This window comes from Paracoccidioides lutzii, assembly GCF_000150705.2.
Source record: "Paracoccidioides lutzii Pb01 unplaced genomic scaffold supercont2.9, whole genome shotgun sequence".
Taxonomy (NCBI): domain Eukaryota; kingdom Fungi; phylum Ascomycota; class Eurotiomycetes; order Onygenales; family Ajellomycetaceae; genus Paracoccidioides; species Paracoccidioides lutzii.
In genome coordinates, this window is record NW_015440955.1 from 500,519 (window position 1) to 516,216 (window position 15,698).

The 15,698-nt window shown below is 43.7% G+C and overlaps 5 protein-coding genes across 5 annotated transcripts; 3 read left to right on the plus strand and 2 right to left on the minus strand.

Annotated features, from left to right (window-relative positions):
- Positions 1-378: 378 nt before the first annotated feature.
- On the plus strand, positions 379-2,865 carry PAAG_03821 (WD repeat-containing protein; the record flags this gene model as incomplete). Its single annotated transcript, XM_002794182.2, has 7 exons — positions 379-580; positions 688-750; positions 811-1,148; positions 1,222-1,575; positions 1,637-1,907; positions 1,969-2,457; positions 2,615-2,865. The coding sequence occupies 7 exons, from the start codon at positions 379-381 to the stop codon at positions 2,863-2,865; spliced, it is 1,968 nt and encodes a 655-aa protein (XP_002794228.2).
- Positions 2,866-4,189: 1,324 nt separating this feature from the next.
- Positions 4,190-4,911, minus strand: PAAG_03822 (hypothetical protein; the record flags this gene model as incomplete). Its single annotated transcript, XM_002794184.2, has 2 exons — positions 4,190-4,284; positions 4,371-4,911. 2 exons carry the CDS (start codon positions 4,909-4,911, stop codon positions 4,190-4,192), a joined length of 636 nt encoding a protein of 211 aa, XP_002794230.2.
- An 888-nt stretch (positions 4,912-5,799) lies between these two features.
- Positions 5,800-7,231, plus strand: PAAG_03823 (hypothetical protein; the record flags this gene model as incomplete). Its single annotated transcript, XM_015845077.1, has 3 exons — positions 5,800-6,293; positions 6,363-7,006; positions 7,113-7,231. The coding sequence occupies 3 exons, from the start codon at positions 5,800-5,802 to the stop codon at positions 7,229-7,231; spliced, it is 1,257 nt and encodes a 418-aa protein (XP_015702166.1).
- Positions 7,232-8,704: 1,473 nt separating this feature from the next.
- Positions 8,705-9,586, plus strand: PAAG_03824 (hypothetical protein; the record flags this gene model as incomplete). Its single annotated transcript, XM_015845078.1, has 4 exons — positions 8,705-8,723; positions 8,797-8,888; positions 8,918-8,991; positions 9,163-9,586. 4 exons carry the CDS (start codon positions 8,705-8,707, stop codon positions 9,584-9,586), a joined length of 609 nt encoding a protein of 202 aa, XP_015702167.1.
- Positions 9,587-12,274: 2,688 nt separating this feature from the next.
- PAAG_11760 (hypothetical protein) lies at positions 12,275-12,530 on the minus strand (the record flags this gene model as incomplete). The annotated part of the gene is made up of 2 exons (XM_015847348.1): positions 12,275-12,353; positions 12,448-12,530. 2 exons carry the CDS (start codon positions 12,528-12,530, stop codon positions 12,275-12,277), a joined length of 162 nt encoding a protein of 53 aa, XP_015703039.1.
- Positions 12,531-15,698: the final 3,168 nt, after the last annotated feature.

Below are 15,698 nucleotides of genomic sequence, written 5' to 3' on the forward strand. Positions count from 1 at the left end.
GCAGGTGATCTGTTTCGGTAGTTAACTTAGTTCTTGGTTTAGCTAATAATAAGAATAATTCCCCATCAGCGGCATAGAAACTGCTGATGATGAGATAGTCATAACAGGGATGATATAGCTACATGGGATCTGATCGTGAAGGCCTATTTGCGCAACGGACATTTACAACGGCAAGATGTTTTCGCGCGACCCGGGTTTTGACGGGAGAACTTTATAATCTCATACCCTCGGTGATCGGAGATATACAGCTACATAACACCTTCACAGAGTCCACACTAAAATTATATCTTCCTGTTGGTGACTTACATCTCTCCCCGCCCGGGAGCTTAGTTCCAACAAAGGAGGCATTCCCGTATCAATACACTCAGCTCTTCTGTCATGAATTCATCAAATTCCTCACCGCGGCCGGGTTCTGGCAATCAACCTGGTCCAGGACAGGTTTTTGAAGACGCCCCAGAATGGCTATTTGATGAAAACGACTATGAGGATGATAGTGCCTTTCTGCCGCCATCTGACTTCCTTGAGATTGAAGAACACGAGGATGAAGTGCGGGGGAATAATGGTCTCTCTGATGATTTTGGTACGCCTTCCTTTGTCTGCCGTATATGGACAGAAGATTCATGTTTCCTCGGACTTTGAGAGCAAAGAATATCATAATTGAGGACGACCATGCTAACATTGCAGTAGGGGCCCAAGGTGGAGAAGAAGGCGAGCAGAGATCTCAAGGCCCAGATCGCAATCATATGCCATGTATTTTTAGCCCCGTTATTGTGCGAAGCAAAAACCGCTGTTTGTTGATGATGAATATAGTATCGGCGGCCGAATTATTCCGCTTCATTGGCTCGGAAGGATTACGTCGTATTCTACATCCTCACAGAATATCAGGGGTACAGTTTCACGTTGGAGATGACGATAATATATATGGATATGGCTCTGCTGCATACCCCAGGCGCGGAAGCCGGACAGGCAAACATCTGCTGCCCAAAGTGCCTAGCGACGCTGGACGGGAATTAATGTATTCGGGGGACTATGGAAATAATTTACATTATGTGGATAAAACAAAACGACGGAAGGAAAAACTATCCACGAGGCTAATGTGGAGGGAATTGGCTTATAGCCCGCGCCTTCATCCACGTGCAATATCGCAGGTTTGAACTCTTCGCTAGCAAACGATTTTTTCCCCCTAGTCCCCAGCTTTAAAAATTGACTCGTGATGAACAGGACCTCATCCCTAATTCGAAAGCTGATAAAATTATTCACTATAATTCGAGATGTTACTCTGGATCCTTTTCTGATGATGGAAATTTCTTTTTTTCCTGTGCGCAAGACTTTAAGGTACGGATGTATGATACATCCAACCCTCTTCAGTGGCGGTGGTATAAAACAGTCGAGTATCCCTTTGGACAATGGACTCTTACGGACGCGAGCTTGAGCCCGGACAACAGATTTTTAGCATACAGTTCGATTCGAAGTATTGTATGCCTGACGGGAACAGACCCATCTTCAGATTCGGAACCTACTCTTCTAGATTTTGCCAACCGCTCCAGTTCGCATTTTGGTAGCTCAGGTTTTGGGGTATGTTTCTCCTTAATTCACATCGTTCTTAGCCATGTGAACTTACCCACTTCGTGCGCAGATATGGAGTGTTCGTTTCAGTGGTGATGGTCGCGAGTTGGTTGCTGGCAATTCCAGTCATAGCGTGGTGGTCTATGATATAGAAAGCCGCACACCGACTTTAACACTTGAAAAACATGACGATGATGTCAACGCTGTTTGCTTTGGAGATAAGTCTTCACCTCATATCCTTTATTCGGGATCTGATGATACGACAATCATGGTCTGGGATCGTCGATCAATGGGGGATGGGAGGGCCGCTGGCTGCTTCCTGGGCCACACTGAAGGGATTAGTAAGTATACGGACAGTCATGCACACAGAGTATGACCGCCTTCACTAACAGAGCCATATAGCCTATGTCGACAGCAAGGGAGACGGGAGATATGTATTGAGCAACGGAAAGGATCAAAGCATGAAATTGTGGGATTTGCGGAAGATGATGACAAGTGCGAACCTGGACACCGTTGACTTGAGTAGTTACTCCACCGGGTTCGATTACAGGTATATGTCTATTTCGGACTCAGACTATCGGCCCCATCCTTACGATTGTTCTGTTGTTACGTTCCGTGGACACCGCGTTTTAAAGACCCTGATACGATGCCACTTCTCTCCCGATACCAGCACCAACTCTAGATATGTATACACAGGGAGTTCGGATGGACGGATATTCATTTACAATCTTGACGCTACGGTGGCAGGCATTGTCAATGTTGGAGAAGCTTCGTTTAATTCTCGTCAGCGCAATTCAGATGGCTACCATCACCGAATGGGAAGGAGTGAGATCGAATGGGGAACATGCGTGAGAGATGCTAGTTGGCATCCAAATGCGCCCATAATAGCTGGTGAGTTCGTGTCTCTATTAGGTTTTTCTGTTCAAAGTGTATTGCAGGCGATATCTGGATCTAGAAAACCTATCATATGTGATCACCCCACTCAGTCTCCCAGGGATTCGTCTGCAACTGCTAGTCAATACGCTAACCACTTCTCCCTTATATGTAGCAACATCCTGGAACGGCTGGGGCATGTCAACCGGCACCTGCAGCGTGCATACCTGGAACGACAGCGCAGAGCTCGACGAAGGCGATTCTCCACTCGGCCAGAGCTACAACAGCAAATTGGAACCTTTGAGACCCAACAACAACAGCTCTGTAGAAGAACAGGGAAGATTTCCACAATATGCCTCGATTGCTAGAGGGCCCGTGCTTTCGGTAATTGATTACGACGATTACATCGACATGAATACATTGTAATCATAGGCATCGGCAGAGCTCTAGAACTCTTTTTTATAAACTGCTACTTCACAGCGTCCGCAAGGGATCCGTTTAGGCTTTATGATTGTACGAAATCGAGTCTGCTGGGAGACACCGCATTCATTTATTACTTATTTTATTTCATTTGTTACGATTGCCGTTGTTGGTATGCCATGATATGATGAATAACGGTATATGTCCTTCACCCCCTCTATTATTGGGTATGTTTTTTAATTTTAATTGGGTTTACCATCCTCTCTTCATCTGTTGGGCTTGAACTCAACGGAGCCCTCTGACCAAGCAGGGCTCTAATGACGCTCTCATTACTGCATCTTTCCCCCTTGAATTAAGCAACGTTTTTTGTTTTTTTATTCTCCTATCTCCCAACTTTTGGCTGGGACTGCACGATCCTTTGGTATTCTGCTAATGCATTAGAGATGAACCTTCTATCTCCAATTCAAGGCAACAGATGATTTGGACTGTACATGCTGTACCACATCTTACTTCACGCGTGCAAACACTGCCAATGGTCTTCAAGATATGGCTCAATCCACTGCTATTAGTTGAATCGAAAGAATTTTTTGGAACTCCAGTAGATGGATGATTTTGAATGATACACCTGATTGTTGATAGGAAGTGGGGAATGTTATCAAGAATATGCAAAGAAAGGGGGAAAACGGACCGAACGTTAACACAAAAGGGGCTCAACGTAAATAAAGTTGGGATATTGTACATATGCAAAAGAAGTAACATATAATGGGGAAACGATGCAATAAGAGACGCAGGCAAGTGAAGAAAAGGAAGAGAAGTGGGGGAAGGAGGGGGGAAACAGCAACGAATTTGGGAATGTAAGAAGCAATCTATTAACTCCAGATCACCTAACAACAATTTTCCCTTTATTTATTTGAAAAGAAAAGAATAATGTCTCTTTTCCGTAATTATTACATACATATATCCCGTTCAACCCACTAGCAGCGAGCACCTCAACCACTACCCGGTAAAAAATGTAAGAAAACAATGGAGCGTCGTAGATATGAAACGTCGTGTATTGGTATCACGTCGCCGGGAATGGATGAAGTGGATATGCGCAAAAGAGTGCCTGGTTCGATCATTGTACGTTGATTTCGGAGAATTGGAGACAACCATGTCATCCATCGCTTTTGTCGTTTCAGTGTATTAAACCGCCTCCCCTGCTTGTTGCTAAGTCGCTCCGTCATGCGCCCCCGACAAGTATATTGTTAACGGGGATATGTACTGGACAGCAGCGTTAGTGATACGTCCAGAGCCAGAGGTGAAAAGAAAGATTAAGAAGTAGGAAAGCTCGCTATTCACTCAGTTTAATAAAGTAGCCGATGGCGCCCATGATGAGGAACCCGAAGCCAACTGCTTGGCTGATCTTGAGAAATTCTCGCTTGTCAGCTGTTACATTGTTAGTGAGCTGGGCAATGGCAGAAAATTTTCCACATAGATATCTTGAATCAGAATTGAGTGGGAACAACACATACGTTTGGTACATCGGTTCATGAATAGCATGCCATCTTTGACGAAGTCCTTGGGAATATCGGCGAGCTCTTGGAAGGTTTCTGACATTGTGACTGAGGTGTTGAATCGGAGGGGATTAAACAGTAGGAGAAGAGATATAAGCTGTCTGTATTTTGTAAATATTACAAAGTTCCAGTCGAGAATGGCCGTATTTTGCAGAGTTGTGTCAAGTAGATCGTCGACACACAGGAGAGCAATGAAGTGCGGAGGATGTGGAACGGTGCAATTAGTAAATCGGCGGTGGATCTTGGCTCTTTCCTTTCTGGTGAGGTGGCCTTCTACTGTCCGTATCAGGCCTAGCTCCGGGATTTCACTTATTCCGACAACTAGCTCGTTGCGTTTCCACGTTGATCTGCTTCCAGGCTCACAGGCGCGAGCTTGCTGACTCATCCAGTCCAAACCGCAAGTCGATTGCAATTTCAACTTCGCAGTTTCAAACATATTGCGAACATCCATCCCCATACAACGCACATCCCTCCTTATCAAGATCAGTTTCATCGCCATATCGTCCTCTATTGTCTCTTCCCTCACCTCTTTCCATTTCCCTTCAATTTTGGCACTCCTTAAGACTAACCTTTGTGCATCATCAAGGTTCCGCGTCGTTGGTTGACGAGGCTGGAGTTGGACTTGATCGCGGGTTCCATTAACCTTCTCAATCGTCTTTCCAACTTTGCCTCATCCATTTGACTGGCTCAGGTTATCTTATCCTACTACCCGTTTCTTTTTTCCTGTACCTACCTCTTCATATTAGAAGAGAACTCGATAGGTGGTGTCAACGGTTGTGACTAGCTAGATCTCCTTGAACCGTACTTAACTCCTCTCTTAACGCGAGTGAAACCCCGAGAAAATTGTCTTGTACCAGGCATATTTTGTCTTATATAATACTCTGAGGACTTCTATCTCACCTGCGCTTGCCATCGAAGGCAGTCAGGTAGCTTATCTCATTCGTGGGAAGCGAACTCACATCCCGCTTTTGCGAATAAATATACTGTGTTCTCTTTTCGACAGCCTTGTACGGTCGGGATTTGTACGTATCTTCTTCTTGTCTTTGTCTCTCTCGCTCATTCTCTCTGTGTTCTTATCTCTTTCTCCCCTGTGCCTTAAGTTCTTTGGCTCCTTTTTTGTCTGTTCTTCCTTGGTGTGCTGAGCGACTGGAGATGACGAATAAGAGCTGTGTCGCGATTTAAGAGATATCGCATCATGCTTCGCATAGCATGTACTGCTACAGACAACTTCATTTCGTACTCATGTTTTTCTCTCGCTAATTTGAATTGTCCAACTGGCAGACATGTACTCTCCTTAAAGCTCATCGTGCCAAAAGCCTGTGCATAACGAAAATCAAGATCAATCAAATACCTCACAATTCAGAATCCCGTCCTGGAATTTCCCGAAATGGCTAGTACTGAGGATGATAACTTCGATATTGATATTTACGGGGACGGCGGCGGTTACAACGGGAGTGAGCAAGATGGAGAGTTTAAAGGAGAAGAAGCAGATATCATTCTTGACGCGTCTGAGCAACTCCAGAATAGCGAGGCAAATAACGAGGGGCCCGGTGAGAAATACAGTAATGGTAATGGCCATGTCGAGAATGGCAGTCACAAGATATTTAAAACGGAAGCACCTGCATCAGAAACTCCCCAACCTTCAAAACAACTGCACCATCAGCCCCAGGTTCAAGCATCACCACAACAAGGCGTGAAGCGAAAAGAGAGTCATGATGACCGAAGTATGGACCCCGATGCCACAACTGCACTGTTCGTTTCGGATCTGTACTGGTGGACGACAGACGATGATATCAGAGGTTGGGTCAACCAGGCTGGCGTTGAGAATGATCTTAAAGATGTCACGTTCAGCGAACACAAGGTGAACGGTAAAAGTAAAGGGTAGGTTGAAGATCCATTGGATGTTAGACTCCGTAAGACACTGGCAGCTAAATCCTAGATGTTCCATAGACAAGCGTTCGTTGAATTTAGATCACCACAAGCGGCCACAGCCACGAAGCACAAAATTGAATCGTTCAACACCCAACAGAGTGGGAGAAAGTATACCGTCACATATACGCACCCCAGTACCAATCCTTTCCGCACGTTGCCGAAAGATAACCCTATGCGTGCCAAAGATGAACGAGGATCACGGTCTGGATCTACCAGTAGTTTCAATGCCCCTCAGACTCAAAGCCCAGGTTTTGGTATGAACACTGGTGGTGGTTATCGCGGTGGTCGTGGCGGTGGATATAATCGCGGCGCAATATCTGGTGGATTTAACTCCAATCGTAACTTCGCATCGCCAATTGGAGGCGGTAACTTCCAAAGTGGTGGTATGGGTGGTGGGTTCCAAGCGGCTCCTGTTGGTGGCATGCAGCCCTACGGTGGATTTAACAGCCGTGGAGCTATGATGGGAAGTATGCGAGGTGGTCCTGGTGGCATGCGGGGAGGCCGTGGTATGGGTGGTCCCGCCCCTAATCCCATGATGTCAGTTGGTGGCGTAGCCAATGTGGGCGGCATGGGTATGGGCATGGGTGGCATGCCGATGGGAGGTATGCCCAACCAGATGGGCGGGATGATGGGAGGCATGGCAGGCAATATGGGAATGCAAGGTAGGACATGACATAACCGTTAGACAGCTCCCTAATCCCCTACCAATCATACATCGATGCTCAGTATGTTGGTATAGAATTCGCTAACAGCTACCTATTAACCAAGGACAAGGCGGTTACCAAACCCAGAACCCTCATTTCAATCCTGCTTTCTTCGGCCAGCACCATGGCGGCAATGACGGCTCTTGGAACCCACATGGCGCCAAACGGACGCGCCAGGAGTAAACAAAAGCAACCAAGAAACTACACCCTCTTCTTTCTGTCTTTTCCGACCGAAAACGTCTGCTCTTCGACTCTGACCGAATATACTTCCTCGTACCTTTTCTGAGCCCACCGAAATTGTTCTTAAGCTACAGTTTTCCTTATATATTCTTGCCTTCGTTTTGTCAGTTGATTTCCTTTGCTTCTATTCTAGGTTGTATTAAGGGAAAATTCAGATAACATCTTCTTTTTGCTTTTTGTATGGGCGAACTGTTCCTCCCTCCTATCCTCAGTTCTCATATCACATATGGGGTTTGTATACTGGCCAGTTGATTCGAACATTCACGTCCCTTCTCCTGTTCTCTGCGCGTGCCATATCCACCTTTTACAATTCCACAACTGTTTTCTTATTTTTTCAGTAATTTTTGTGAAGAAAGGTGTCCTGCTCCTAAATATTAGGTTGGCAGTAATGTGGCACTACTCAACGCAATCCCAACTTAAATTCGAGAAATATTCCCATGATTGTGACATCACCACGTATTGCAATCAGCTATTCAGCTTTTTTCCTTTTTCTTTTCTTTGTTCTTTTTTTCCTATGACCTGCTCGTTGCCCCATCTTTTGCTTTTCTTTCCTCCTTAGTTTGGGGTTCAATCCGGCTAATACCAGGCTCTTTTTCTATGAGGTGGGCGGGTGAATTAAAATGAATTGAGAATTGGTTGTTTGACTTCTTTTCATTTTTTGTATATCCATGTGAACATCTGTTCCTATCCATGTTAAATCTTTGCTTTTGGGTTGTCTTCTTTTCTCTGGATGTTATGAAGTCAGCAACGAATTACGAGTTACGTCTTAATTATTGTGGGTAGTGTTTTTCAATGGGCATACCCGGGAAGTTCAACCAAGAAACCAAGAAACGGACAGGGGCATGAATTTATCGGGAGGCCTACGGTCAATTAATGGGCAAGGTAGATGTCCCTTATATATTTACAAGTACGTATTTAGACTCCTTCATAACAATGGAATATTAAAACTTATTCATAGAATGATTAATCCTTCTAGAATACTTCTGTCCCCTTGAATGCTTGTTTCCAGTTGATTTGGAGTCCCAATCGCTCCTCCAACCATTACTCTCATCGAAGTGATATGTTGGTCCTAATATGATATCACATCATGCCAGTTGCTCGTCAGCTCCTGAGCTGACCGCTCCTTCGAAGTCACCACAGCTCAACACTGGTTCACCATGTTGTTATCCCTCCAACCCAACTACCCCCGCCTTTGGCATTTCAAAATACTGACACTACCTCTCATCTGGCAATGCACTCTGTATCGCACAGGATCAATTGGCCGGCCAGCCATGACACTCATTCCCCTAGTCTCCCGACAAAATTTTCATTGCTGGAACGGTGATCTCTTCATTGCAAGCTGTAAAACTCACTGCCACACGGCACTTCCAGAGCTCCAGGTCTTTTTCCGTCCTCCCCTAAATCAAAACAGAAACAATGGGCCGCCTGGACATTGGTACTAGGCACAACTCCCTCATTGTGGACTCCCACCATCCAGAGGAAAAGGTGCTTTTTTAAGCATCTGCTAGATGCTTTAAACATCGGCAAGCTGGAAGTACCAGCGAATATTCGGAAACTAGAATTGTATCCGAAGAAGGAATGCGAATCGAGGGTCTGGAAGGTGAGGCGGAATGCTGCTGCGGCCGATAGAACGAGTGCACAGGAAAGGATGGGGTGGCAGAGTCAGAGCGGAAGACGAAGAAGCATAAAAATAAACCGGGGAAGTGAGGGGTTTGGAAACGAAAGGTTGCTTGAATTCAAAGAAGACGACACTTAAGACGACACTTGCGTTGTTTATGCCGCGTGGAATTCTTGGAGGCTAAATAAATATATCATGAGTTGTTCAATCTCAATGATGGGCCACACCCGCAAGCGTTTTGACTCTACAAACCAAGGATCAAATTGGCGGCGCAAGAAGGCGAAGAGAACGAGCTAGGAATTTTCTCACAAGAAGGAAGAACAGCCTCTAACGTTAATCAGGTGACAGTTGGCTCTCCAAATACCGTTATGCAAACATCTCAGCCTGAGCCTGAGCCAAAACCTGACTGTGTTGAAAGGAGCGATGAAATGGCAAATGACACAAAAGCCAGCTTAAATTCTAATAGCAACCTTAATCCACCGATTGTGAAGAAATCTCCAGAGGTGGAAAAGGGAAGTGTCGTTAGAGTGGAGCCTCTGGAGAGTCATATACCATTGGAAGAACCAAATTGTTGTGTCCTGGCTGGGTCAATTCACCCCGTCCCTCAAGTTATATCACGAATGTACAAAACTATCATGAACGTCAATCAAGTTTTGAACCCCCCAAGAGACGATGCTTGATACATTCCCGCAGTCCATTCCCCGCACTCCACTTTTGTGTAATAAACGGCTGCTATATGTGTAAATATATATATATTTCAACTTTCTAACTTTCCTTCGTCTGAGTGCCTTTACTATGAGCGCATGCATCCATCATATATTGCGGCGACCGGAAGATCCAAAAGACCACACACTTTTCTACACCTGGATAGGGAATGGTATGAGGCATTCGACATTATAACCAACATGCTAAGTTTGATAATAGCAGAATCAGAGAGCTAGCATGTGCAGAGACTATGAAGATACCGGAGAGCCGACAAGACAAGACCAAGGGAAGTAATGAGGCGGGAGGGCAGGTCTTGTTGGTACGGCAAGGGGGAAGAGGTGTTGTTGGGAAGAGGATGATACCTTTCATAATAGTTATGACTTACGTACCCTTTTAAATGTGTTCTATATTCGTCTATCGCACAAAAAGCCCACTTATTTTTCCTTTTGCATATCTCAATAACTCAGATTTTCAGCGACTTGGAATATACCAGTGAATTGCGTGTTTCTTGACTTTGGCTAATCTTGAAGTGGACTTGAATCATGGATATGTATGTGCTGGTGTTATGAATAGTAGAAAGGTGATTTACGTATGAAACGCAAAAGAAACGACGGACGAGAGGCTAAAGTGTGCATTGGACAACTTGAGGCAATGCAGCTGAAGGACTGAAACGCAAGTGAGTGGGAGAACCGGCTGGTTACCGGTAAAGAGATGCTCCCTAAGGCAGAATTCAAACCACGACAACGGCGTTGATTGTATCAGACTCTATATCGAAAAGTCCAATAAAATAAAATATTTCCAAAAAAGCAGAAAGAACAAGGACCGGGAGCTACTGAATTAAAGTTGTGCTGATTCCACATCTCATTCCCCCCACCCCTTCCAATCAGCGAATAGAGGTAACTATTGGTGAAATTCATCAACCCACGTCTATGAAACAGTCAAGTACTACTATGTAGTTCAGAAGGGCTTCAGGTCTTTATCACTAGAGACGTGATGCTCATCTCCGCTTCCGAAATTGCAGAGTATGGAAATCCGGCTTTGGTATTTTTTCAACTAAATCTTAGGATTCAACTCACTATTGATAGTTAATCTTAAGTTAAACTTTAAGGTCACTTCACCTAAATTTTTAGTTTCGTTCAGGCCCAGGAATCCATTTTCTCATATCTAAAATTCCAGACATAATATTCCCATGGTTACAATCTAGATTTGGTGTACATACTTTCGTGTGGAATGTCCTAACTTTTGATAGCGATATCTGTATGAGATCAGCAAAATAAATACCAGAAGACTGAGCAGACCGTCTTCTTGTCGACTCGGAAATTTCATTCGTTATTAACAACTCTGCATTCTGGGTAAGTTACAGTTGATCCACTGCCACATGGATGCCACGTGGGATGAAAAATAAGCAAAACTTACCAACATTGGAAGCTCTCATCTCCAATTTGCTACGCAACGGGGTTTTTATGCGATTTGAAATGACTTGAAAATGGTTTGTTTTAGGTTGGGACTTCAGGCGGCTGTTGTGCTCTTGTAATATTTTGGATTATACGGAATAGATTCCAGCGTAAGAATGGGCTTCTAAGAAGTGTGCTTGTCTATCACAACTCGAGTTGAATTGCAATCCATCATTCCTCCCGATAGATTTCTTTGTTGAACAACCTACCCTTACATGAATGCTCCATCTCATAGATTTCCTGAAGATGCATCAGAATGCTCTTTTGAAAACCAATCAATTTCACTGATTCTCCTTATCTCAGCTAATTACCGGGTAATTGATAAACCAGAAGCAAACAAAAAGAGATTCAAGAATAAAACTTAGGTTTTGGCGAATTTGCCGGTAACACTGTAGAATGTAGACGTCTTGCGAGCTGCCAAAATCTTAAGCCAAAGAAGCAGTAATCCTTGATGGAAAATGTGAAAATAAAGAACAATTTGCTGAGGGAGTGAAAAGCATTCTCTTAATAAGAGGTAATTATGCACGATAATGTTGATTCAAAGAAAGTAAATCATTCGAAATTGATGAAAAGAAGCAGGGTTAATCAGATTGAAAATACACCTCAAACAAAGACGAAAATAAGGAAAGGTTTTGTGTGGGTTTTGCCTCAGTGATTGTGCAGTTTTCGTGAAACCTAACTAACCTGACCTTTAACCGCAAACAGTAAGACAGGATGACGACGATGATAAAAGTTGGAACCCGATATAATAGAACAAAACAAGTCGATGCGGAGGTGAGCTCCCATATTTTTTCCAATAGGCTTATCAACAGAAAAAGAGAAGAAAGAAAGATAAAGCCACAACATAATAAGATCGAGAGTTGTCGATTAGCCAATTTCTTTGACTAACCGGGTTATCGATACTTGCCAACGAGAGAGGTGACCTTGATTAATTATCTCTTAAAGGCCTTGTTCCCTAAAAGCTGTGGGACAGCGGGCCACCAGTCGACCGGAGGGATTTTACAGCTTTGTCAAAGACTTCTCCGGCTTCTGAAACGGAAGCCCGTGCCAATGATCCTCTTTGCGAGTTTGGTCAAGATATCGGTCTAACATGAACGACCGCGGCGGATTTTCTTCAGCAGGGAGGCTAGCACATAGAGTAGCAAAAAGTGATTAGCGTTGGGCTTTTCTGCAATGATCTGAGCTCACATGGTCTGGTAAATTCTCTTTTCACGAATTGGGGCCCGTCATCTTTGACAGGGTTGACGTTGATTGACGCTGATGGGGACTTGGAATGGCGTTGGAAGGACTCGATGCATGCACGGTACATTGTGCACGCAGTAACATGACATCAAGACAGATATGACAAAGAGGAAAGAAAAGAAATAATATAGATATCTTACTTCAAAACTTGTTGAGAAGGTGGTTTTGCGCTTCTATTCTCTTCCTTCTTATTGTTGGGCGCGTATGAAGATCTTTTACTCATTTGTTGAGAGAGATACACCAAATCTATTTTTTAACAAGTATAGAATGTCTAAGATGATTTGAGAGGGAGAAACTCGATGAATGATGGCGAAGGAAAAAAAGGTAGCTTGTAATGTTCAGTAACTATAAGTTGTAGAAATGGTGGGAGTCTATTGAAGGGTCCCGCATTCGCAAGTAGTGTGTTTGGATGAAATTGTTGGTTTAGCAGAGGAGGCATAGGGATAAGACTCTTCGAATTTTATGTCTCTCTCTAATAGAGGCTTCGGGGAGAAACAATACTGCTGCAGGAGAGAATGTCGGCAAGAACTCGCGGACAAGCTGTCAATTTATATTCGATTCTTTCTATCTACTTTTGGTGTGCTGCAAATGTATGTATGTACCTGTACAGTCAGTATGTATTTGCCAGTGTACCAGGTGGTTGAGAAGTACGGGCATCAAACAGTAGTTACAGGCTGAATGTGCAAGTTATGCAGATGCAGGTGGCAGGACAGTCTCTGGGTTCCTCATAAAAAAAGACCTTTATTTTTATTTTTATTTTAACTTCTTTTTAAAAAACAAAATCCACATACGTAGGAGCTAGCTACTCCACAAACGTGTTTTCCAAGTTTTGTACGAATTTACTAATAACGACAGTTGGCGTCGAAACGACCGGTCTTAACTAAATATACGCATCAAATCTGGAGGTAGCACAGAAATCGGTCAGACAAACCATATTTTCTTTTTCCTTTTTAAGTTTTCAACAAAGGTCAAGGGCAGGGATATCCATAAAGACCAAGTATACCTAATTTGCGGTTTGTGGACCAGTTCAAGAATCGTGTCTGCAGAGTGTAGCGATGAAGCTGCTACATCGTCAGCGAGATATGCCTCCGCAACACATGCATGAATTATACATATGCATACGCATATAGTCATTTACATTTAGTCACCGGTCAATGTCCCCATTGGCCCCAGTATTCCCAAATACGACCTTGTAGGACTGAACAATCCAAGCAAAGGCACCTGTTTCGGGAGACGCATCCCAATGACCACCGAAAACTGGAGCTTGGCTTTTGGGATTGACGCCTCAGGCGGCTACCGCCTGGCCTTAAAGGCGAAATACGAGCCCTGCTACCTGTCTAAAGAGTTACTCATGATATTCGCAAGGATATGTTTTGCAGGCCACGGGACCAATTTCCTTTCCATTTCTACTTTTTAAAATCTCTTCGGGAGGTGCTAAAGTGAAATAGAGCTTTACTTTGGTGTTTGGTTTGCTGGAATACAGCATGTCTTCTCTGCTCATTGCATTCCAATTCCGCAGAGGAAAATAAGAGGCTTCTGCCAACGGCTAAGGTTCTTCTTTCTTTTCATGTCATTTTATATTTCAGTCTCTATCTTGGTTTGGAAAATTTCAGCATATACAGTTATCATATCCTTCACTCTAGTTTGAAAGGTAAGACAGGACGCTGCACTTTGTCAGAGAATGCATGGTACGTGCATATTGAGACAGGAAAGGAATGGGAAGTTTCATTCTTCCTCGGGTTATCATCTACGGCTAAAGGGTGGTGCATTGTTTCCTCATATAAGGCGTTTTAACACCGCCCACGGGTTGCGGGGTGCTCTCTCCGGGACATGGGGCTTCCGTGGATGGACCAATCAGGTTCCAATCCCTGGGACTCTAAACCACCAATCAGATAAGCAGGATCCAGTGAAAATGACATCATTGGCGGGAGTTTAACTTTAAGCTTCCGAGCTTATTCTTACATCGACGACAAACGCTTTGATTGGTAAACAAATCCAAGCTCATCTGAGCATTCAATGCATTCAACTTGGAGAAACCAGGTATTTCAACCAGCCAAATAATGCTATTAACGTATTTGGCTTTCCCTAGGCCCTATCAATTCTGTCCCCGATTCCCCGACAATTTATTTTGATATAGCAAAATAAAATGCAACATTTGGTTTTAGTTACCTAGTTAGTTAGTAGATACGGAGACGTAATTCCCAACTGAGTTGGACACGACATAATCACAATTGTGTACTTCATAGAAATGTAGGAACTGCAGAACTATTAACATACAAGAAGAAAATGTCCAAATCCTAGTATATTTTAATTTTAAATGAAATTTTCTTTCTTTTTCCGTTGTTAATAATTACAATTAAAATCTAGATATTCTGTATATGCTGAATTAAATGTCCAACTCGGATGGGAATTACGTTATCTAACTAGTTAACTACGTAAGTTCCTTCTGTAGTTAAGTGTATAATGTAGTTACATCTGTGAAAATGAGAAGAATAACAAAAAGCCGCTAAAATAAACTGAAAGTCGTGGGCATGAATTGTTCATGAACGCATAGCCTCATCAGGTTTTCTATATCGGATTACCGCATCCTTCACTTATGATTTGTCAGTTCTCAAGTTGGCATGCCGCGCTGCTGCTGGTCTTGCCAGGTACTGGCCCACAAAACCGGGGAAAGATTAAACCTCAACCCTTCCAGAAATCCAAACCATAATACTATTATGAAGGAGGGAGTGTCATTGGACGCTAAATCGTTTTTCGCCGCTCACTAAATTGCGCTTCTGCCGGTCAAGCGCTGCGCCAGAAAGGGTGGCATTAAATATTTATAAACGTTCATTTCATAGTTACTACTTCCGTTCGTGCTCCAGTGTTGGTTCCTCCTGGAGGTTTTCTTTGTGTGGGTGTTTTATTGGTTGACGCTTTTCGCGCTCTGCTTGGAAATAACATGAAACAACAAAAATTCTCACCGCCGAGCGTTGGACTAGTGAGCGAACTACCGGAAACTGATTCTGGTGGCCGAACAGCTGCACTGTCAGAGGTCTCATCCACTTTACGCCTCAACGTGAACCGGTCTACAGTCAAATCTTATCCAGCCACAGAATTGCTGCCTCCTGATGCAGCAAGAAAGGGAAATGAGAGTTTTAAACCATCAACACCAATAATTAATTTTCCTCATGACGCGTTACATCCTCAATCCATCAATCAATGCCTCATTTATCTCTGCACGGCGACCATCTGGAGCAAACCTAAAATTTTGTGCAACATGTAAAGTCGTCTTGACCTGGGCTTTCAAACTTTCTTAAAACCGCCCCTATAAAAAAAAATGCAATGCCTGCACGGGCTGTCTTGGGAGGAAAGGCAATCTTTTAGAGAATACCTATCGTAGTTATAGTGT